Source organism: Prenolepis imparis, unplaced genomic scaffold (genome assembly GCF_030444845.1).
Source record: "Prenolepis imparis isolate NDT839.2.m4 unplaced genomic scaffold, iyPreImpa1.0 SCAF_12, whole genome shotgun sequence".
NCBI lineage: Eukaryota > Metazoa > Arthropoda > Insecta > Hymenoptera > Formicidae > Prenolepis > Prenolepis imparis.
In genome coordinates this window covers 7542085-7568061 of record NW_028141170.1, presented here as the reverse complement: position 1 = coordinate 7568061, position 25977 = coordinate 7542085, and the positions used below count along the sequence as shown (strand labels likewise).

General features: G+C 32.4%; 1 protein-coding gene across 8 annotated transcripts in view; it reads left to right on the top strand.

The window, feature by feature from the left end:
• Nucleotides 1-25977, top strand: part of Neto (Neuropilin and tolloid-like) — a 116697-nt gene that overhangs the window by 72830 nt on the left and 17890 nt on the right. For all 8 annotated transcript variants that reach the window (XM_083052222.1, XM_083052219.1, XM_083052221.1 and 5 more), the window contains 3 exons: nucleotides 21347-21607; nucleotides 23716-23873; nucleotides 24909-25158. In XM_083052222.1, coding sequence (XP_082908348.1) covers nucleotides 21347-21607; nucleotides 23716-23873; nucleotides 24909-25158 — 669 coding nt within the window. The remainder of the gene's footprint in view (nucleotides 1-21346; nucleotides 21608-23715; nucleotides 23874-24908; nucleotides 25159-25977) is intronic.

The following is a 25977-nucleotide window of genomic DNA, read 5'->3' as shown; positions in this document are numbered from 1 at the left end:
TTTCTGTTTTTCACACAAGATAGAAGATTTCAAACATGATATTTCTGCACGATATGTTACAATAATTTTCTTATTTAAATCGAATAATAATAAAAGCATAAATATTACAAGATAAAAAAAATGTTACTCGAAATAATTTGTTTAATGATGATGGATTATGATGGATTATGATGGATTACGTCTCTTGCAAAAATGCTGATGTATTGAGGAATAATGACGAATCGAATGATAATGACACTTTGCCGAAATTACCTTCATCTACATTTATTCTATATTATGGAACTTTATAAAAGTTTTGTATGCTCTATCTCGTTTCATATGTATAAGTTTAATGCGCAACTTGGTACCTCAAACATAACTGAACTTTCTGCAAGCTAAGAAGGAAAGAGGGGGGGATTGGAGTGATTGATACACCCTGGCGGTTCGGTTCGTTGGCTAAGGATATCGTGGAAGGATAGTAAATTTTCCCAGACTGGGCCGCAAAAGGAATCGAGGAAAACGAAATCCTTCTAAAATAAAAAAAATGCAGGGAAACTTTCTTTATTTTAATGATCTTGATTTTCTTTTTAATTGGAATAATCTTCTTGATTGATATAGCTCGACATTTAATTACTAGGCTATGTTACTGAATTTAAAAAAATAATTATTAATAATTACTAATAATTAATAATAAATATATTATTAAATTTCTCTCAACTATTAATAATCGATATAACGATAATATTATCAGAAATTGATAATTTGATCTTTAATTCTCATCTACCAACGTTTAATAAAATAATCAATGAAACAATAATAAATGACACAAAATAGGTAACACAAAATTTTACGATAAATTAAAAGTAATCCGCTTTACATATATTCTATCATTATGCGTCGTTATCTTTCACGTCAAGAAAAATAATGCTGCAACAAACGATTTCTCATTTTATGCTCGTATACTCTCGAATGTAGCGACGCGAGACGATCCTAGATAGAAGTCGAGAAAAGGAAAAAAATTGGCAAACGTTCGGTGAAATCATAAATCTTCGCGAATTCAACCGCTCTCCTTGTCTGTGGCTGCACGAGAGCAATATCTCGATAACGAATCGATGTATCTACGACCGGAGAAGCTGCTTGCAGCCGTTGGACGAAAAATGTCTCTCAGTTTCGAATTACGCACGCGTGCAAAATTCAGGGGATTCAGAAGCCATTTTATTTCTTTTGCCAATTATGTCTATTTATTTACAGAATGTCGATTTATTCATATATGTAAATTTAAAAAAATTTATTTGTATAAATAAATAGTATAAATTTATTGTTAGATTGATATAAAAACGGCCGATGCATCATGTATAATAGTTAATTGTCCATAAAATTCACAAATAAATTATGCTTTAATACAGAGATTTATCGATCTCTCTTTTAATCCGGGCTCTCGAAATGCGCCGGATTGGGCAATGGGCAGCAGCTGGCTCTTGTTTGAATTTGAGTCAGGGTCGACAGGGTTTACCGAGTATCTTCGCGTATACGAAAATAGCTACCGTGGTGATTACGGATTCTCAACCAAATCTTGCAAATGCCGAAGTAGTACGCGCACGTTATAAACTCCGCCACACATGTCTTAAAAATTAAAAGAGAAGCGAACGAAAAGAAATATATAATAGAACGATATAATATATTAATTTTTAAAAATATCGATGATGATTCAATAAACCGAAGCATTTATTATGTTCTCTTTATTTTTAATTAAAATTGCTTAATTTAAATTCCATTTTAATATAATTAAAAATTATAAACTATGAATATTATTTAAAAACATGCTAAAACCAATATTCGTGAATTTAATTACGCTATCTGTTAAAGTATACATATAGAAAAAATTGAACTTTTCTGAGATTATATTTAATTACGGTATTTATAACATTTATAAATGATATAATATTTTTAATTTAAATAACATATAATATTTTATATGTTACTTTCTATGATACATTCACAATTCACAGATGTGCATTGAGATAATTAAAATCGGCTTTTCATTGCCCCGTTCTAAACTTGTTAACAAGTAAGAAATTATAATTGGCTCAAAGGGACTTGTTTGTCATTGCATAACAATTGTGATTGGGCTTAGAGGAGAGATTATAGCGCATTAGATATCCTATGTAAATTATGTCATGTAATTATCTCAACTTCGACCCTGGAGAGTAAGAAAGTTTCAAACTAGTAACAATCATTGCCACTGTATTTTCTGACGTTTAGTGTCGACGATTCTAATTATCGACAGTTAAACACACCATCAACTCGAATATATTGACTGCAACAAGAGATATAATTGTCATATGTCTGTTAATGTAGAAGTTAAACTAGTTAGTTTAATCTGCTAGATCCTTTTTATAGCCGTGAACTGTGCACAATTCATTTCACATTGTTTGTGAAATTTGCATGGACATTTACATTTTGCAGTATTACATTGCAAAATTAAATTCTGATATTTTCAAGTAATTATTAATACAGTAATTTAAGAATTAAAAATGATGAATGATTGTTTTACTTGCAAATGAGTAAATAAAACGTGAATTTATTTATGAATCAATAATATTTAATAATCAATAATATTTCATGCGTTAAATTACGTGATGTGTAATACAAATTCGTCAGATTGTTGGTAATTAATTCCTTCAGTTATATCATTAATTATACTTAACAATTTTAATTCATTGTGTTCTTTTGCAACAAAGCGTATTGGTTTTTCAGTAATATAGTCTAATGTGTAGTATACACATTAATAATAATATAAATATATAGTAATAATAATATAGTATATAATAATATAATATAATAAAATATTTGGTTTTCTCAAATCAAAATTCTCAATTTAACAATCTGACAAATTTTAAACCGCCAAAATATCAGCGCAGCAACTCGAGTTTTGTCTTGTCTCTGGAATTTCCGAAATATGCGAGGCCCGTGCATTGTCTGGCAATTCGCAGTTGTCACTTGGCAGGCTATCAGTAAGGAACTTCTGCGGAATCTTGAGAAGGATCTTCGCTGCCACCATATACCACATGTTCAAGCATTTCCCCGTTTCATGAATCATTATATATAAGTTGGTATAATCTGCAGAACTCCCCCCAACAATAATGCAATATATGCATCTTAAAATTTTTTTTATTTTAATTAATTTAAACACGTGTTATAATAATATTTCTATTTACATAATAGAATTTTAAAAAGGAAAGATTTGACTCTAATTTTGTCAATGTGCAAATATATAATAATTTGCCAAAAAGTTTACATTAATTATTTTAATTTTTCAATAAATAAATATTAATAAGTGAAAATCTTTTACACTATATAGTTATATTGCAAGTCTTTTTTTTTATACCGCGTCTTTAACATTTATATATCATAAAGCTGAATTTCATGCGACTTGTGAAATTGGACTGCTCAATTACTATCATTCGCGTCATTTGCCAGAATTTGGCATTGTTAGGAGGAGCACGTACAACGTACGTGCATTACTATTATTTTGTTAGCATCCCAGCTAGATCTCAGGAACAATGGATCCCAGCCATTACTAGTATTGACTGACTTCTTGATTCTAAAATCGAAACGAGATGTCTTTAGTAATGATTGCGGGATGTGCCAGAATCCTGATTTGATCAGAACATCCGGCAATCCGAAAGTTCGCGGTAAATGCGGGAACATTCGGATGTAAGTCACATAAAATGAACTATAAAATTACTAAAAAAAGTAGCTTTAGTTTTATTTAAATTATTCTACGTGTTTCTTTAACAATATATCGGATTGTTTTACTAATTAATTTCCAACGAGCGCCTCTTACAGAAAAAGTAATTAAAATTAAAATTAAATTAATTTGAGATTAATTGATGAATAATACAGTTTTGTTTCAATTTTTCAAGAAAAATATTTATTCATAATAGCCTGACTGTATTCATCATATTCGGTATATACATTAATTTTCGCGTCGTTTCGTCTCTCGACTTCCGCTTTTTAAATTTGCAGTCTCTCTCGTTGCATTCTTTATCACGCGCAAAAGCAGCACAGCATCAGCTGCGCGGCTGTTGTGACAGTCTGCTCTCTTTCTCGCGCGATGTTGTAAAATGATTCCGACCACAAAGGATTCGTTATCTCAATGACTGTCGTAAATGATGCTCGTTCGCGAAGCTCGCTCGTGTAACAACGTCACACGATCCTCTTACTATAGCGCGAACTCTCGAGCGGTATTTTGAATTTCAGTCCGACTAGAATGAGCAAAAGGATAGTCGATATTTTCGCGCTTTCGAAGTTAACATCGCGAAATAATTCGTCGCGAAAGATTTTCGCTATGTTTTGCGGTACGTGAAGAGAGATAGTTCAAGAGTTTATTTGAGACAGAGAGAGATCCGCAAATCGCGAAAGTGATACGGATTGTATAACTTCCATTACGAAAACTTACCATTATTCCGGAATTCGCAGTGATCGATCGGAGTGATAGTCAGACACTCTGTTTGACGTACGTATTGTAGATACTATCGAGCGTCAATTGCTCCGGTTGCTACTGTGTTGATTACGCTCGATAATATCGAACGGATATGTAAATCCAACGTCTGCATTGTAAACGAGAGCGACGGCAAGATTGAATGACACATGGCCGCAACGATATTTCTGCGGTAAACGAAAAGCTGAGAGAGTAGGAAACAAATCAATTTACGCGTACGTCGCTTCGACACAGCTTGTACGTCACATTTCATATATATTTTTTTCTATGAAAGACACATTTTCATCTCTGTCAGTTTTATTAATTGCTATACATGCAAATGCTCGAATTGTTTTCAGTATTTTCGACATGCACCATTTATATCGAGATCACGATGTCGTGATCAATTTTATGTTGAAATTTCAACGCAATAGGTTGCTAGGGTTTCACGTGTATTTATATATACTTCTTAAAATGACGATATCGTCGTCGGTGTTTATGAAGATCGGAAAATTATAGATTCCAGTTGAAAAGCCGGATTAAAATCATGAAGGAAAGGAAAATGAAAATATTTTTCAATTTTTAGAACGATTCTGAAGCTTACTTATATTTATACACTAGATTTCAAGTAGAGAAGTTTGAACGAATCTAAAAAAAACATTGACAGTAACGCGGTCATGTATATATTCCAGATATTTATTTTACTAACAACGCTAAAACAACGTATACTGGGTGTGCGTTCAAAAAATATAAAGTTATCACTGGAAATTAAACCGTGAATGGAGTCGTAGCATCCTCGTACGCGATAGCTTTTATATAATAATATTAAAAATTTTACATATAGCACATATGTGCGCTCTTTTTGAATATATATCGATAAAATAATCTATCTGGCTAGCCGATCAAATGTATTTAAACACACACACACACACACGCGCGCGCGCGCGCGTGTGTGTGTGTATATAGATCACATATAGAGAAAGTGCTTTTTGCCTTTAATTTTATTCGAAAAAATATTTTCTACCATTAATTCCACGGTATACATACGATATATAGGGTTTGTAAATATCGTAAAATATTCTACACTGCGTACAGATGACTGGCTTTTCAATCAATGGTTGTTTGAGTTCCAGAAAGAAAATACCTTTACTAAACCTTCATCAAAAACCTGAAATAGGTTTTATAAATAACGATAAGTCAACTGTTTTAATAAATCAATTTCAGTATTTATTTAATTTGATAGAAAGATTACACGAAATGTATAAAAAGCGCTTTATGATTATATGAATGGCTCGAATCAATATAATTGATTAGATTCAAATTTTTTTAATTTTCACTAATTTTATAAATTTTACATATTTAAACCAGATTATTCTCAAATAACTTTAATGTATATTTGAGATAAGTACTTTAAATGAATGGTTTAATGACCGAGAAAAATAACATTCGAATTTTGTTAATATTTCTCGAGCTAGAACAAATATCGTGGAGGCTATCAAGAAACTTATGAAACTGTCCATTAACGTCTTAACGGAATTCCTAGCATTTCCGATTATCCTTCTCGAAGCTCAAGTGGGTTGTAGTATTCCTCCAGCTCTCGGTAAACCTACCCTCTAACTAGCTGGAGTGGGCAGCCTCCAGGCATTTGCAGTTAAATCATTTGCCATTGAATCTCCCTTCACTGACACTCTCTGATGATTAATGCCGGTTGCATCGGCCACATTGAGAGTTTGCAAGATGAAGGATTATTCATGTCCGAGAAAGAGAGAGAGAGAGAGAGGGAGAGAGAAAGAGAAAGAGTTAATATTGCATATAGAATTACAATCTGAACTCACTTAGAACAGTTTACTTCAAGAAAACACTTGACGATAGAAAGACCAGGATATATAATGAGCAAATAAAAATCAATATAAATCAGAAATAATTTGATTAGTTAATTAACACAAATTAAACAATAATAACAAAAATATATATTGATAATAATAAAAATATTAATAATAAAAAATTAATTCTAAAATATATATGTTGCATCAGAAAAAAATAAACATAATTTTTGTATTTAAAAATTGTATTTTGAATTACGATATTTTTTTATTTTAGAAAATATAAGTCTTATTTATATTAGATTTTTTTTTCATTATTGTATACATTTTTTTCTCATATTTAACTTTATTTACAAATTAAGAAATATTTTTATCGGCTCTCGATATTTAATAAATAACTAAATGTGGTTCTTAAATTCGGCCAATAGAGCCAAGCACGAAAATTAAATCTAATTTCTCGGAACTGTATCTCTTGGTTTGAGATTACTAAGTTCGATCAATTAATAATCCTCGAACTTACAACGGGATTTTATATTTACATTTTAATTTTATTTTATAAATAGCAGATTACTTATTTAATAAAATAAGTATTAATTTTAGACTTTCAGTAGTTGGATTTAACTTTAATGAAAGTCACATTTTGTATTAGCCAGTTTACATAAGATGATAGTGATTATAAAAAAAAGTAATTATTATTGAGAATTTGTTAGTTCTTATTATCTTATTCTCGTAATTTAATTGTCTGTTGTTTAAGAATTAAGCATGTGACTGGAATTTGTAGATAACACATTGTTTCGAGTTTGTAGAGATGGGATTACTATAAATGTCAAAAGTTTTCATTGAAACAGCAACTTTAAATACAAAGAGAGGTGGAGAGAGAAATAAGAGATTTAGTATTACAATACTCTAAGACTCTAAGGAAATTGATCAAATTCATTGATCCAATCGGTCACGCAAGTCGTTTGCAAGAACTTTTCATATGTAAAAAGTTTATAACTTTAATCTGTTCTAAGATCCACACGCAGTACAACATAAAGATATATTGAAATATAAAATATCTTTAATTATTTTCTTTTTCAATTGCCATAACTTTAAAAGCATTATCTATTATCTATTTTTTATTATATTTTTATATTGGAAATTATATATATTTATTATGTTATATATATATATATACACTGGTGGATCCTGGGGGGGGGGGGGGTTAAACCCCCCTTTGCAAATTAAAAAAAACAGTTTTGCTGAATTTGTTTAAAAAATATAAATAAAGAAAAACAAACATTAAAGAGCTATCGACGTCAGGATCCGCTAGTGTATATATATAAGTATACGATACACTGTAAATTATACTCATTACGCATTCAAGGAGTTAAGTATAGATTAAGTCAGACATTGGACGAAATGATGAGATAATTTCATTGCACGAAAATAATTAGGTGAAATTCTTTATATCTATATAATATATATATAATATATATCTATATAATATATATTATATCTATATAATATATATTATATAGATACAAAGAATTTCGCTTAATTATTTTCGTACAACAAAATTATCTCATCATTTCATCCTATGTCTGACTTCATCTATACTTAATTCTTTGAATGCGTAATAAGTATAATTTACAGTGTATCTTATACATACATATTGTATATATTATATAGATATAAAGAATTTCGCCTAATTATTTTCGTGCAACGAAATTATCATCATTTTGTCCTATGTCTGACTTAATCTAAACTTAACTCCTTGATGCGTAATGAGTATAATTTACAGTGTATCTTATACTTTTATATATATATATATTTTATATATATATATATTTTATATATATAGGTATATATATATATATATAAGTATAAAATACATTGGAAATTATACTCATTACGCATTCAAGGAGTTAAGTTTAGATTAAGTCAGACATAGGACGAAATGATGAGAATTTCGTTGCACGAAAATAATTAGGCAAAATTCTTTATATCTATATAATATATACAATATGTTTGTATAAGATACATTGTAAATTATACTCATTACGCATTCAAGGAGTAAAGTATAGATTAAGTCAGACATAGGACGAAATAATGAGATAATTTCGTTGCATGAAAATAATTAGGCGAGAAATTCTTTATATCTATATAATATATATACACTGGCGGATCCGGGGGGGGGGGGTTAAACCTCCACCCTTGCAAATTAAAAGAAACAGTTTTGCTGAATTTGTTTAAAAAATATAAATAAAGAAAAACAAACATTAAAGAGCTATCGACGTCGTTGATCCTGGAATAAAAGCTAATCATGAAACCAAAAATATTAAATAAAATAATTTTGCAACCCCCCCCCCCCCCCCCATTATCGACATTAGGATCCGCTAGTGTATATATATAATTATATATATTTATATCTCATTTTTTTAGAAAAATCTTAATATCAAATTATAACGACATTTTAAGAGAAATTGTTTTATAGTATAGCTGATATTTCGATTTGGTGAGTCATATATTCGATGTCCAGAAATCCAGAAGAGATGAGTGTCGATTCTATGTAAACATGTCAAAATTCGTACCAGATATTGCTCGACATTCGTTCTCTACGGAATATCACGTGTTTCGGTAATCTTACGTTTTCCTATATCGTACTTTCCGAGATGTTCTTTTCATATAATATCTTATGACATGGCCCGAGTAAATATTGATCTTCCATTAGTTCTACCGTGTACAACAGCGAAGTGTCTACTCTCTCTAGGAAGCCCATTTCCTAATTACGAACTTGTATACGAGATTCTATTATGTAATTTAGGGCAAGCGCAAGTACATTGTCCGATACTCAAAAGTGCTTGTCTTCAGCTTCTATAAAATATGTAATCAATCTCTTTCTCTTTTTTTTTCTTTCGATATAACAAATAAAAGTCGGAAACATCTTACCAAAGTAAATCTGGTAAGCATAAAATTAATATTTTTAAAAAATATATCTCGTTCTTTCTCTTTCTTTATCATATTTCTTTCTTTTTCACATGTAAAAACAATAATTCTAATCTGCATATCATTAAAAAAGTTTAGTATAACTTTTAATGCGATTTTGAAAAGATATTATAAATTTGGCAATATATATGTATATTTTTATAAAATTTTCGTAAAAGATTATTCTTTTATGGCAACATTTGATGTTAGAAGCGATTAATAGAGAAACTTCAAGCGCTCGAAATAACCAAATTATATTGTTATACTGAAAGATGAGTGGCTTTTTTTGTAGAATTAATTCCGATGTTTGCAAATGTTTCTTAAACAAATTCTTTCAAAATTTTAACGGAAGGTTCCAATTGCTTGGATTGGAAATTGTTTCGCATATTCGTCTGAAGCAATAGCACAGGAGAGTAGAGTATATCATTATAAAGTGCGCGCGAAGAACTCTTTTAAGCATGTCGAGATAACCGGGTACGTTAATGAGATTACGGTCGGTTGAAGATTGGATGAGGGTGTGGTCCGGGATAGAACGGAGGATCGAAGCGCAACCTTTCACGGTCATAAGACTCTTGGTCCGTAATGTGCGCCAACAAAGAATCCGGTGCTCTCGTCTCTCGAGAAAGAGATCGAAGTTCGTTAAACAAGTGCGCTCGGTCGTCCTCGTTATCACATCGTAACGAGATGGAGAACCAGCAATCGCGTTCGCCGCGCGGCTCCCCTTTTCAATTAATCCCTCGACATCTTACTCCCCTCTCATTAGCAGTCCGTTCCGGCTAGTCGCGAATTTCAATCGGCGATAATGGACTCTGAGTCTCGCTAAAAATATTAAAACTGTTTTATTGTTTTTAACGAATTTGATGAGCAGTGTAAATTTAGATTGGGGTATTATTCCGCGAGTGCTGAAGCTCTGCTTTTTTGAAAATCGATGCTCTGGCATCCGTCGTGTATACACAGTAAGGATTACTTACACAAACAATTATTTACAAACAATAATAAAATATATTTTTATAAGAATATGTTAGCTATTGGAAATCTTTCTTGAGAGAAAAATTCTTATTTCTTTTCTCTCTTGGAATAAAAAATAATATATACATGAACGAAAAACATGTAACAAAAGTAACTTTATTTTATCTGTAATTATATTATGGTATTTTGTACAGCTGACATTATTGTCTCTAAAAATTGTAAGGGAAATAGCATGTATGTGTTTGCCTTTAGTTTATAATTTCCGCTGTGCTCCGCTTATATCGTAGCTCGAGAGACAACTTCTGATATAACGATTGTGAGTCTGACATAAATAAACCTCGCTTGATTGAGGCAATTCTTTGCTGTCTCTCGGTTTTCCAAGATTCACGAAGACCGCCTCATGGTCCCAGATCGTACATTCTGCGGACTACAGTCGAAGTTCATGGAAGTTCGCGGTAAACGACCAAAGTTACGGTCGACACTTCGTTAAGATCGATCGGAAAGTTCGGTTGCGACGCCAAGTTAACCTGTTGGTTCGCAGTTATACATCCGGGTACCTTTCTTCACGGCCACTGATTCTCTCTCTCCGCGCATGTTCTTCTTATTCTACTTTTCCACCAGTCTTGTTACCTGTAACCTCTGATTCGTCGTCCTGTTCGCAAGTCCAATTTAAACCGTGCCGACGACAGCGCAGATTTTTTTCCATTCGGCTGTCACTTTTTCTACTTTTCCGACGAAGAAATATGACAAGAAGTTCCCTCTTCTTGGATGAAACTTGCGTCATTTCTCATTAGCTGTTTCGTAAAAAAGCACAACTTGTAGATGTTACTTTTTTATGAACTTTGATGTTTGTGATCTTTTCAAAAACTTATAATAGAGAAATAATTCAAATAATTGAAAATTTCATGTTCTCACAATTGTTATTACATCTAGTCGTTCTATCTAATACTATCATTGTTTTTAATTACATGAAAAATCATTTACAGTTTTTTATAATATAATGTATAATTTAGGTAAAACTATACAATTATATACTTAAAATTATATTCTTATAATTATATATATTATAATTCATATAAGAGAAAATATACTAAAAATATATTTTCTCTTATATGAATGCTTTATTATATATGTAAAAGATATTTGTAAGTATATATAATTTTTTCAAATAACGATGTCCATCTACGATACTTTAGACGAAATTAGCTTTTAAAATTAATGAACGAAAACGTTTTGAAAGAATGTGTTCGAAGCGGTAATAAATTCACTATATAATGCACTCTTATTTTTTACTGTTACTGATATAATTATTCTAGTATTCGTAAATTGTATGAAGAAAAGTGGGGTGGGGAGGAAGGCAGAAAGAATGGCAGTTAAGAAAAAAAAATTATCGCTCCGCGTTCCAAGCAGGGCCAGGACATTTTCATGACATCGAGGGTGAGGGGGAAGGGGGATAAGGGGGCGATAAGGGTGGGCATGGGGCAAGAGTCGTGGCTGAGTTCCAAAGTGGGGCAGCAAATCAAGTTATCAACCACTCAGAAGGTAAGGGGCTATCAAAGAACCATTTAATGCGATCGCACGTAAATCAGGTCCAGGCGAGGTTGCCTGCCATCCTCGCTGTTTCGTTGAACAGCGAAATACTCCTAAGACCGAAAGTGCCATCGTGCTGCATCAGAGGCCATTAATTGCGGTTGTGCGCGATGCGCGCTTGTCCTTGAACGCGGGGCGACATTAACGACCGTCCGTAGAACGTTTTACCTGTCCCTGTCCGCCAATTAACGCCGCCGAAATTGGCCCATTCTCATTGGACAAAACGTTTGATTAATTTGACTGCAGCATTTTAAATAATTAGTTTGCAAAATGCTAGACAAAAATCTAGCAATTTAAAATCTAGCTATTTTATTTTGAGAAGGATTTTAAAGAGGGATTGAAAAATCATGAAATTTTTTGAAAATAATAAAATTTATGATGATAATAATTAATATAATAATTATAATGATGGATATATAATCAGTTGACATTCTGAAATTATCATTTTCATTATTTATTTTATTAAAATATTCAAAGAGAATTCTAAAGCTGAATAAATGTAAGGAAGATAAAGCCAGTATGCAGTCACTATTTAAATCGTAATCATTACAAGTCTATTTAAATAATTCTTGATTGTTTTATTCTTCGCTATTAACGTCCACTAGCAGAGCTGTCTTACCCAAGCCACATTCTCCAGTAAGATTTCGCAAAGCATTTAAAATTGCAGATTTAAATGTAGATAGCGATTAAGATAGGTAAAGCCCGGTATTAAGCGGGGTTAAAGTTTAAACGAAGTTTCTAGAATTCACGGTGGTTAAATTTAATCTACGGTTAAATCGAAAGTCTCTTAGCATAAGGGATTTTACGTGTGAATAACAATTTTACAGATAAATCGCTCTCTGACCATTCTAATAAACCGGGAAGTTTTATAAAATATATATGCATATATGTGCTACTCTCATCTCTCATAAAACTTTTACATAAAAAATATATACTTCAAGTTTCTACGGATAAAACAAATCTACGCAATACAATCAACTTACAAAATTGTTAAAAGAGTACATACTATAACGTAAGTAAACTTTGAATCTTCAGACAGCAAGTAGCACAAGAGAAACTATCTAGAATATAATCTCGGCGGAAAAAGCAATTAAACTAAAGTTTGTCCAAAACTACGAAACCATCGTGCTGAGATAGACGCGTTCATCTTAACTCGTATCTATCGACGGATCGTCGACAAACAGAGGGAACAGGGTTTGCCCTGGCTGCGGGCTAGTTAGTTTCTTCCCGGAGAAACCGATCATCCTTTCGTTCCTCATCCATCCCTCCGGCCACCCACTATACCATGACCGTTGGCCATTGTACTTGCTGACCGACCAACGTGACGCGTCGTCTCGTGCTTCAACCCCTATGAATCACTTCGAGAATCCGGATATCATCCCGGTGTGGGAGAGCGCGAACGTGTGTTGGCGAACAGTTATGTACGTGCTCGGTGGTGGTCGGATGGTGTTCAACCGCGCGTTGGCCCACGTGTTTAACCACGATCTGATTCGATTCGTTGGTGAGATGGTAAACCACGGCACGGCTATAAAATAAGGTACGTTCGGGAAATATTGGCGACGCAACCGCGAAGATTTGTATCGCGATCGTAAATATAACTTGAAAATTATTGCGTCTATAGTCCGGCAATCAATAATTCGCTAACGTTGTTTTTGGCACAAAGATGGAGTAAATATATCTTATGGGCAAATGTGAGAATCGTTTTATTTGGCGGTTATTACATGGCATGCCTTTCTGGGAAGGTATGAAAGAAATTTGCGATATCCAATGTCATCGGAAGTCCGGCCACTTCTGGATTATTGGGTACTTCGATTATTGGATGATAGCCAGGAAATCGGTTTGAGATGCATTATATAGGCTGCCGAAGGGTAGACGAAAAGCAGTTTCTATGACACAGTTATTCTATTGAAACATACACACACACACACATTATATATTAATGCAATTAAAATTATATAACTATAATAAGATATAAATTTTATTGAATTTATATGCATTATAGAATTCAGAAATTTATTATTAGTATAGCCTTATAATTCTTTTTAACATTTTGCTGTATTTTTATAATACTTATATTTATTTAACAACTATTGTGTGTGTAGTCGAAGACAATTGAAATTCATGAGCTTTTAAATGCTGTATACTCGATCTGTTGTTTCTTTGCGCATATTAATTATTTGGACATTGAAATAATTCATGACCATCGGCAATTTATTATAACGAACTGTCTGCCAATTTAATGTATAATATATTGGACTGGATATCTCTTTTGTGCCAATGTATCTGGAGCAGAAAATATGACTTATATATAGCAATGGAAAATTATGTATAATATAATTTATTTTGTTGGAGAGATATAAAGGAGGTCACATAATAACCGAAATTCCGGCAAAGTTATTTTACGCAAGAGAAGTGGAAAAGGGTTACAACTTTGTAAAGACATTTTAAATTATTATTTCTTTTCTTCTACTCAATTAACTAAAGTGCTCTTAAAAGATCCTTCGAGGAAAATGATTTTGTAAGCACAAAGCACTCCAATTTTTAAAATTTTGCATATTTAATACTCTTTAGTATTCTATTTTCTTGTTTCTCTTTTACATATTATGTTTCGTTTAATATTTAATGCATAAGAAATTTTAATGCCAAAATATATATGCAAAGTTAGGAAAATGGTTAATTTAACAATTTTTTATAATTTAATTTTATATAATGTATGAAAAAATATATTTATATATAAGAGTGCTAAATAGTACAGTTTATGTGTGAGTTATTGAGAATAATAATTTCGATTATGTAAGAGTTATAAACATCTAAATATTTCATATACACTCGTCAAAAAAATTATCGCAACACGTAATCAATATCAAAATTTAGTATAAATTCAAATAAGCGTATCTCCGCGAAAAATTGTCGTATTTCAAAAATTTTTTTTTTTGTTTTAAAGGGTAAAGTCTCTACTTTAAGGAACTTTCGTTCGATTTTGATTTTATTCTCTCCCCTTTTCTCCATCCCTTTAAAAGGAGGGACGTGTTTTTTTTTCAAAAAATTGCATTGTTTGACGAACTCTATGGAGTGTACTAAATTTTTTTCGCAAATATCATCATAACTATAGTAAAATATGGACTTTTCTCTACAAATTTAAAAAAAAATTGAATACCGTACGATTTTTTTTCGCGAAGTTACAGCATATCAAAGTTACCTATGCATTTTTGCCTATATATTTAATTACCGCCAACATTAGCATTACCCGATGGGCACTACGGGGAGGTTGCTGGTCGGATTTTGCCCATCGTGTGTGTGTATGTGTGTGTGTGTGTGTTGGGGCAGGGATATATGTGTTCGTATATAAAATTGTATATTTCTGCCTCGTCTTCGGATGACCTCTTGCAGGCGCTCACGCATATTAATGCAGGCTCTAATTGTGGCTTGCAGAATTTCGAACCATATTCGATGTAGGGCTGCTTCCAATTGCTGGAAATTGGTTGGTAGTCTTTCAAAATCATGCAGCCATCTTCCCATAAAAGGTCATCCGAAGACGAGGCAGAAATACACTATTTTAAATACGAACATATATCCCTGCCAACACACACACACACACACACACACACACACACACACACACGCACGCACGATGGGCAAAATCCGACCAGCAACTTCCCCGTAGTGTCCATCGGATAATGCTAATGTTGGCGGTAATTGAATACATAGGCAAAAATGCATAGGTAACTTTGATATGCTGTAACTTCGCGAAAAAAAATCGTACGGTATTCAATTTTTTTTAAAATTTGTAGAGAAAAGTCCATATTTTACGATAGTTATGATGATATTTGCGAAAAAAATTTAGTACACTCCGTAGAATTCGTCAAACTATGCAATTTAAAAAATAAAAAACACATCCTCCCTTTTAAGGGGATGGAGAAAGGGGAAGAGAATAAAATCAAAATCGAACGAAAGTTCCTTAAAGTAGAGATTTTACCCTTTAAAACAAAAAAAAAATTTTTGAAATACGACAATTTTTCGCGGAGATACGCTTATTTGAATTTATGCTAAATTTTGATATTAATTACGTGTTGCGATAATTTTTTTTACGAGTATATTTTAAATTATAAAGCTATACAAAATGTGCTTTCTATTTTAAATTTTGAAGGTAATTTGTTATTCTATAACAGATTAAAAAGTTTGGTTTAATTTTTCTCATAAATTATAAATTATAAAAGCGACTTCATTTATATGATGGTTTTTTTACCAAATGATTCCTTTTTTATTTATAACTCTATGTTAAATAAATATATCAAGCCCCACTATGCAATTCTTGTAAAAAATTCTAGAAAAATTGACACAAAATATTGTTATTTTTAATTGGTTTAATATATGATAATTGTATTTTCTACAATTATTCTTGTATAATTTTTATTTACAGTTTTTTGTTTACGATCAAAAAATTTTCAAAATTTCTTAAAATCTCTAATATTCAAATTGTTGTTAAAAAGAAATTGATTTAAAATAGGAATTTATATAAAAATACTGTATGCGTGCTAAATCAACGATATTTAGATACGTTGATAGTAATCAATAGTAAATGGATTACGTGTGGCTATTGTTTGATCACAATGATCTTCTTCTGCGGTTTAATATGACGTTGACAAAAATCGTGTCAAGCTAGCCTGCAGCACTTTATTTTCGTCTCATAAAACAATATATCACCGCCAAGCGTTTCTTCCTTTCTCTCGCCTTTTTACGTTGCTCACCTCCTTTAAATCGTGACGAAAAATCCGCGTGCATTACCTAACGCAGCAGCATGCTGGCAATAAACATCCCGTCCAGACGAGGAAATGTGGTACGAGGATGCACCATTTTCCAGGAGTTTCTAGAACAGAACAGTTAAGCTCGTGCAACTTCCGGCAACCCATGCGAGATTCACCCTTATTCGGTGGAGCTCTATGGAAAATTCGATAGCCTCCCAAAAGGAGGCGTCGATCGTTACTACGAGGACCACGTAGCTCGGCAATCGGCAGGAAAAAAAGGACCGCTCGAAGCGAGCGGCTTTCTATCTTTTTTACGATATTTTATTTTAGACGTAAACTATTTATTTGTGCTTTATTGTATGCACCTCACAAAGAGAGAGACAGAGAGAGAGAGGAGGGGGGAGAGAGAGAGCAGCTACAATTGGATGGTATTTGCCATTACAAGGCTTTTTAATTAAATTTTCTTTGCAAGTAAAGTTATTTTAAATTTTGATAAAAATTTTTTAAATTTGTTTATTTATTTTAACAGCCAATTAAATCTAAAAAAAATAATTTTGTAATATCTCGAAATATCCTAGATTGATATTTGTGCATTTAAACTGTAGTATCCTTTAATTATTCGTTCTCTCTGCATTTTATGTGCATATTTGTATTTGTACTCGTATTTATCTTTTTCTTTGTACTCAATATACATTATATGTATATTTTTATCCTGCATATTGGTATGATTTACGTAAAATCATACCGCACCGCGATCGTATCATCCAATTACACAGAGAACTGCAGAGAAAAATTATACTTGCCACAATTTTATACCTCTTTAATGACACACATGAAACCAATGCGATCGTTTTGCGATATTTTCCTAGATCATGCAATCCAATTTTCTCGATATTAATTGCGGTGCGCAATGTAAAGTACGTCCTTCGGCATTCCATAGGATGCTTATTGAGGCGCCACGGAAAATTCGATAGTCTCATCGGAGGGAGAGACGACGCCGCTCTTTACCGGAAGAGCTACGTACAACGATAGTCACGGGAAAGTGGTATAATCCGGAGGTTGGGGCGGGTGCACATGAACTCGAATGCGAGATCGTATGTATGCTCACACATACGTGCTATGAAGCACCCAGCGCAAACATGCTGTGTAGGATCTAACCGCGGTAGCGTGAAGCAGATATGTGTACGCGTATGAAACTCTATAGTGAGGATTTCGGCGGGATCAGAGGATTTTCTCTAAATGACAGGAATTATTCCGGGTTCGCGGAAACATTAAGAAGACACTAGTGATGATTTCGCAATATGAGACTTCGCGCTGCGACGCTCCGACAAACAAACTCGGACCAGATATTATTAAACAAAATAAAATTCAGATTATGAACTTATGTCAACGTAACAATGTCCCAGCACGATGATGTAACAACGAAATTGCGAAAAATCAATCATCGAATAATCGCTATTTTATTATTACTGGAGAGTTCTGAGCTTAATTCTTTCCATAATCCATTAGAATGATATACAGAAAAATTAACGTAACAAAGATAAATTAAAAAATTTATATTGATAAGAGCGTTTTAATATTGATTATAATGTGATACAGAGACAAAATAACATTCAATTTAGAAAAAAATCTAGAACACTCTGGAAAACTCTCTATACTACTGAAAAAAGTTGAAAAAAGCACCGCTTATCAAGATTAAATAAATAAAATTCAATATTACTTTTTTTGTTAAGATATTGATATACATATACTTCATTTCTTATATAAAAAGGCAAATATATGCTACATATTTCTCAGTCGTCGCGCGCAATACGCTATTACATGAAAACAAAAAACGTCTTCTTTATGAAAAGAAAAAAAATCACAATCGAATATTTCTCTATGCAACAGCAGGCAAGATCTCAGAAGAAACTTTATCGTGTTTTTTTGCTCCAAGAGCGCCGATGCTCGCTGTGTGTTTCTCTCTTCTTTCTCTCGGTTCTTGTTGCTTTAGAGTGCGCGTCTTTGCCAAAGGAAGTCCAGGAGAAATCTGTCGTCATTCGAATGCAATGCGCGTAAGCGAGAACATCCGGTTGCCAAGATATGCGACAATTTTTGTGGCGCCCGTAAGCGACGCTATATTTTCGGCATGGCCTCGACGTCGTAATTTTTTTCTTCAGAGTCGAGTTTTGAGCGACAAAGTAGAATTAATATATACGTGCTTGCACGTACGTCCTTGGCGAATAGTCATATGACGCGTGGGTTTTTCGGCGAAACCAGCCAAATTTTCATTCATAAAAAAGCTTCAATACGACGATTATGCGCTTTCAAAGTACAATGAAAGGGAGAAGTTATCAGGCGGATATCCATTCTGTTTTGACGATCTTAAAATTATTCAATACAGAGACTTCCGAAAGAAAATAAAACGCTTTTAAAGCTTTGCGAAAATTAATAATAACGCTTGTTTGATAAAATATAATATATTTACAATTTTTAGTTTTTATTATTTTTCTATTGTATATAGAGCTACGATGTACTTTTATTAAGAGAATGGTCTTTATAGAATGTTAGTACTTCCAACAACTAATCAAACACATATTGAACTTATTTCGTTATTAATGACTTTCGGATAAATTTGGCATTTACAACCCTTCTTCTAAGAATTTTTTAAACATATGTAATTTCAACAGAAATTTAGTCATAAAAGAGAATGCTTGGCAAAAACAAGTAAGTCTTTGTGCACATCATCAGTTTTCGGAAGCAATATTCAAGCGAATTAAATTCTTTTCAAATGACGTATCGATTAAAATCACTTCTGAAAATTTTCGACGGATGGGGCATTTTTGAATAGTTAAATACTGATAATTTTACTCAATGTCATTAGGCAATAGGCCTCCGCAATCGCATACGCCATTCTTGGCGCGATCTTGGCATCTAGAATAGACGGACTATTTTTGAAAAAGCATTGAGAACTATATTTGTGTCCAAGGATAAATATATCGACAATTGCTATATGATTAAGAGTCAATGGTTCCTTCACTGTATTAATGTCTGCGTAACGCGATCAAATCGTAAAGAAAAATCAGATAAAAGCCGAATGCAAAAGCATATTCAATTGCAATTAGATTTTATATTCACGACTATTTTATTATAACATATCGACGATTAAATATTAGCAGAACGATCATAGTTTGATATCGAGTAAAAAACTTTATCGCTGCATCAATGAAATCGTACATCCGACAATCATCGCGATCTTCAATAATATGAAGACACATATAAGGGCGTGTTACGGGAATAATAGGATGATCCTGTGGTTGCCCAGGGTGACGTCTAAATGCGCATAGTCAAGTAGACTGGTGGTCCATATATCCGGTATACCGTTGTATATACGCACGCGTACACGTATTCACGCATGACACGCACACATCTACACCAGCACGTAGATTCGATCGGACCTACAAATACACGGATATACGCGGAGACCTGAGATATCTAACCAGAACCGGAAGATAGAGTGTATCCTAACGATCGGTCTCGTCTGAATAATTCTCGGATAAGTTTCGTACGTGTGGAGAAAGTGAAGTCGCGTTTGCATCTCTACGGCCTTATTACGGATCGTGCCGCGAAATTTACTGGGAACGTGTCGACGACACGTTTCGCCCCCGCAACTTTTTGAGAACTATATCTCCTAGTTGTGGCGCACGTCAGCGATAACAGACAAACTACTTTTGATTATTCTCCGTTCGTGATGAATAATGAAAAGACGGGTGTATATAAAATAATCAAATAGAAATAACAATTTAAAAAACGATCGAAATGATTGGTGTCTTTGATAGGAATTTATTCGCCACCTATCTCCTCCCGTTCATCTCCTTCACCTCACTATACAGTGTTTCGGAAACTATGTTTCAAGCGTTTCTCCTGACGCTGATATTATATTACACGGAAAAATGCTTTGTAAGCGCTACCACCGAGCTGCTATAGCTCTAACCGTGGTAACCAACGAGAAAACAACATAGCTTCGTGTCGTAGCTTCTGACGAACAATTTGGCTATGAGCCAGTCTGATTTCTGGGGCTAACGACATTGGAATATTTGTCGAGTATCTCGTCCGACTATAAAAGACGTTTGCGTTGCAAAGTTTGCAGGAACAGAAGGAAAAATACATTCGACGAATTATTGTTTCCTGCATATATTTTCGAAGAAAAGCTGAAATACGAAATAATAATCTCGCATTATTATAATTAAAACATGTTTTTGTGCTAATTTCATTGCTCATAATGAAATAAATTATGTAGCGTGAGATGAGGCCACAGCATAATATCCGAGCATAATGTCTGGTCCCGCACAGATCGGATTGCAATATCAGATTATATGCATAATTATTAACTCATTGAGTGCAAAATACTCGCCGTATCTACACATTAATCGCAATTATTGATTGACCGAAATCGTAGTTTAAATAAATATGCATTAACAATTACATCGTTATTTCAAATCAGTCAGTGAAATCAATCTGCTTGCTCGTCCTATATTTGATTTCTATGCATTAAATACAATATCTTAAAAAGATATATTTGTAACAATATATTATTCCTGATGAAGCCTTATTGATTTTATTAGCTTATTAAAAACAAATTTTTTTTTTTTTTTTTTATTGGTTATCCATTATTTTATAATATTACTATTTTAGTCATTGATTATTTATGTCACGCTTTATCTTTATAAAAATCTCGTCTATTTTATGTGTAACAATATATATACATATATTTGCTAATGGCTTATTGCGTTTGGCTTCTCTCGTTTCAGCCGATAAAGATATGTTGCTGAAGCTTGACTTTCGGGACGAGTTCAACCTGGAAGACAGTCCGGATTGTCGTTTTGATTACCTTGAGGTACTTGATGGTCAGTACGGTTACTCTAATTCCCTCGGCAAATTCTGCGGGACGAATTTTCCTCCCGAGATCACATCGAAGACACGATTCCTCTGGCTACGATTCCACAGTGATGAGAACATTGAAGGCAAGGGTTTCAAGGCAGTGTGGAACATAATACCGAGACCAACCCATCGTAAGTCTCAGGATCAACAAAGTTTCTATTATCTCGCGAAAATTTTTTTTCTACATTTTCAATTAATTATTTATTAGAGTTTAATCTCAAGCGCAAACTAATAATTTTTAAATAATCTTCATAGCCACAAGTAAACAATAATATGTTGGGTTTAAAAGAATATTCTAAAAAATATTTTAGTAAGCGTTTTAAATTGTTTTTACGATTGAAATTTTGTTTTTTATGTTAATTTAATATAACTCATAATTACATCTTAATTGACGCCAAATGAAAACATAACTGATTCTTCCTTCTCCGCATTGTGCAAACTACGCCATTCATGCAAAGCGTTTATAATTAAAAGTCTAGAAACGCAGGAAAATGATGATTTTTACGCGTAATAAAAATGAATAATATGCTTGTAATGCAGAAAAAGGAAAAGTATAAAATAGAAACGCGCTAATTTAATATTAACATATATTTATTTTTATAATTGTTTATAATTGAAACGGAATTAAACTGTGAATGAATGCAATTTCTCGTCGTATATATAGCGAGACAGTACGAGATTTAAAGACAATTGGAGTTAGAGTAATGAACGTGATGACAATGAAATGATTCGGGGATATACCGATTGTGAATATTCGAGAATTTTCGTCGTGTCTTGTTGTTCAGAAAATTACGAGACGCTTCGGAAATAGATGGCTCGCGACAGTAAGAGCTGTGCAACCGCGACCGAGACCAAAATTAATTCATAGTCAAGCAGGAGAAGGAAGAGGAAGGTTTATGAATACACGGAATACAAATGCAAGGAGTCTGGTTTTAACCGAGCGTCGTTCTTAGATCGATATACTGCTCAGATAGTAGAAACGGGTGCGGCTAGTTAGTTCAAATACTGAAATTTTTATCTCGTAATTGATTAGCTCATTTCGTTATTTCATATTAAATATTTCAATATTAATGCATCCCAATATTGATGATCTCAATATTGAAACATTCTGAATTGTGAATGCTCTTCTTTTAATATTGTCATTATTGTGCTTTTGTTAATAAATATTTACACAAAATTTTTAATTATGAAAAAATGATGAAACATATATCGAAAATCAGTACGCTTTATTTTTTATGTTTTATGTATTTTTAAATGTTAAAAAATTGTTAAGAGAAAAAATAACGTGATATAATATTGCAACTGCGCTAAATAAATTGAGAATGGAGCAGATATATTAACGATATTTTATAGTTTCATGACTACTTTTTAATGTATGAATGTTTTTAGACTTTTAATGTATGATTGTTTTTAGATTTTTAATATCTGTTAATTTTTATTTTAAACTGCTCAATTTTTATATTATTTAAACTTATTTAATTAATTTAATTAACTTTTAACTTATTTAATTAATTTAACTTATTTAATTAATTAATTAAATTAATTTTGATTATAAAGCATTCATTGTACATTTAAATATATTACTTGTTTTAATAATATTTTGCAATAAAAAATGATTATGCTCTCGCTAGAATCGGTGAATTTTAGTTTTTCAATGGATTTTTGTATGCAAAGATATCGTTGATTATATTCAATCGCGATCAGGAGACTAAGGCTGCCGCATCATAAGTATCTGTAACTACTTGTCGAGCATGTGCGCGAAAAATATTATAATAGCTGTCTGATAATCGGTATGTACCAGCGTATCATGCAAGATAATTTTCATTCATTATTTATGAAAAAAATCATCTAAATGCCTTAAATAATTAATATAAAATTGATAAATAAAAATGAGAAATAAAAATAAATCTTCAGAGCTTATATATCTTATCACGTACACGAATATAGTTTTCATAATGCGCAGTAAAAAGTATTATAAAATAATATATTACGAAAAGATAGTTAAAATATTAAGAAAACTGGTTTTTTATTATACATATATTATTGTTTTGCAAGGCTCAATAAATTTTTAAATTTTGCTATAGCTTATTAAATTAATATTGAATAATTTAATGTTGAATCTCTCTCTAATGGTATAATAATATATAATAGCATATGAATATATATAAATATATATCAATACGAACGTGTACATGTGAACCTAGGGAAAGTGTAGAACTGTAATAGGTGTGATTCACAGCGGGCGTGCCACCGGAACCAGAACCGTGCATAGTTAACGTGACTGGTGCGCAGGCGATAATTCATAGCAGCGACGTCAAAGACAGGAAGATCCTGGCCGAGAAAGAGGGTCTCGCGTTGGATTGCATGTGGACTATTCGAGTGAAAGAAGGATGGAAGGTAAGAGATATTTATGTGTGTGTGTGTGTGTGTGTGTGTTTCTTTAATATATTTTTATTAATTTCTAAATTGGAGAATAGAGTATATATTATTGCACGTTGTCAAGAGTTTAATATCGACGAGTTAAAGTATATAATATAACGCTTCTCTCAATATTTCTCTATCGTCGTATAATGTTGCGATCTTTATTTGATTCAAGTACTCGCTTTGCTACGGTATTCAATTGATGCGAATGTTTGTTGTTGGCCTGCAGCGACGTGATTTCAAATGACGTTTCGCTCAAAGTAACACGAATGATTTACAATCGCTCTTTGTCGCCGTAGCGCAGAGATATAACAGATTTTACACGATGAAATATACTTTGTCTCTCTACGATATATCCTTTACAAAATTTACATCTGATAACGGCATCTGCTCCGACGTAGGAGAATCTTTTAGTTTCCAAAACTTCGTTATTAAAATTTTTTTTATTAATGAAGCCAATACTTTTCTCGAGAGCATCTTCTAGAACTATGTATAAAGTTTTTTTTTTCGGTATGACAAAACCCGAGGTGGTGAAGAAGTTACATTCTCACGCGTTACTTTTTACGAGCTACGACATTGTCGAAAAGTTTTGCAAACTTCGGAATCGAGCCCGCTACATTACACATACCTAAGAATTCTTCGTGGTACTTCATATTTTTGCGGTTATCGGCTCGCTTTCGAAACCACTTTGATACCGCTTTGAAATTCGCGATTGTTTTATCCTACGGCAATATATCATTCCTGATGCAAAAAATATTTTTGCGAGATTTATAAACTAAAATAAATATTATTGCGAAGATGATGAACTCTAGAGTGATAACGAGTTCGTTGTTTAATTGCGTCGTGGAATTCTTTGAATCGTCAGTCTTCTTCTCGATCTCGGTCGTCAAAGGGCGGCAAAATCCAGTGATTTATGCATGCTCATGTTCGTATGCATATGTGTGTACGTATTTGTGTATGTCATGCGTGTGCACGCGCACTTGAAAAAGTGGGAACACGTGGAATTTTCAGATCCAGCTGACGTTCCCAGAAATCTTTAAGCTACAGCGACCGAACGAGTGTGATGCCAACTTTGTCGACATATTTAAGGAATACACAGATATGGCCTCGATGCAGAAGCATTTCTGTGGAAGCATCGCCGACACCGTCATCGTTCAGGCCAATATCGCCTACTTAAGGTTCTACGCGGAACCGAAGGCTATAAACAGCACCTTCGAAGCGGTGATGACTGCCGTTAGAGACAAGGAGAGTAGTGAAAAACGTGAGTTTTTTTCAAACATAATAATAGATCATTTCAAACACAATAATAGATACATTTTCGGTTAAATGCGTTTCTGAAATGAGCTTTAAGAGCATGTGCATCGAATTGTGAATTTGTTGTTAAATTTTATTTATCGTTAAGAGCGTCAGAAAATACATATCAAATTAAAATACTATTAAAAATTTATTATTAAATATTAAAGCATATAAAAGCTGAAAGCATAGAAATGCAAAATTATGACCCAATGCAGATAATGATCAATTGATGACCGTGAATTTAACATTTATTATACATTTTTGTAGTAATTGTGAGCAATATTTTTAAACAAAAGATATAATAATTTTTTTATATTTTTATTTTATTTTATTGCTTTTACATTTTACATGCATTATTTAATTAAATAGTATAATAAAATACAGTATAATAAAATTTTTAATTAACTATCTTTATGACAAAATTTAAAATTTAAATCTATAATGTCGAATAAATAACTTATTAATATATTGTTGAAGTAAAATAATTTTATAAAATATGAGCTAATATTATGTCCAATAATTATTGGGTTATCAAAAGTTAATATTTTCTCATTAAATTATTAATTACTTGATCTTATAGAAAGTTATTTATACACACAAATAATTTTATTATTATAAAATTGGTAATTTAATTAACTTTCAACAGCAATTATTAGATACATTTATAAAACGTAATATGTATGTTGTGCTAATTAAATCATACAAAACAGCTTTATATATAAAAGTACTACGAGGGCCATGATAAAATAATAAACTAACATATTTGTATAGCAAAATGTCAAAA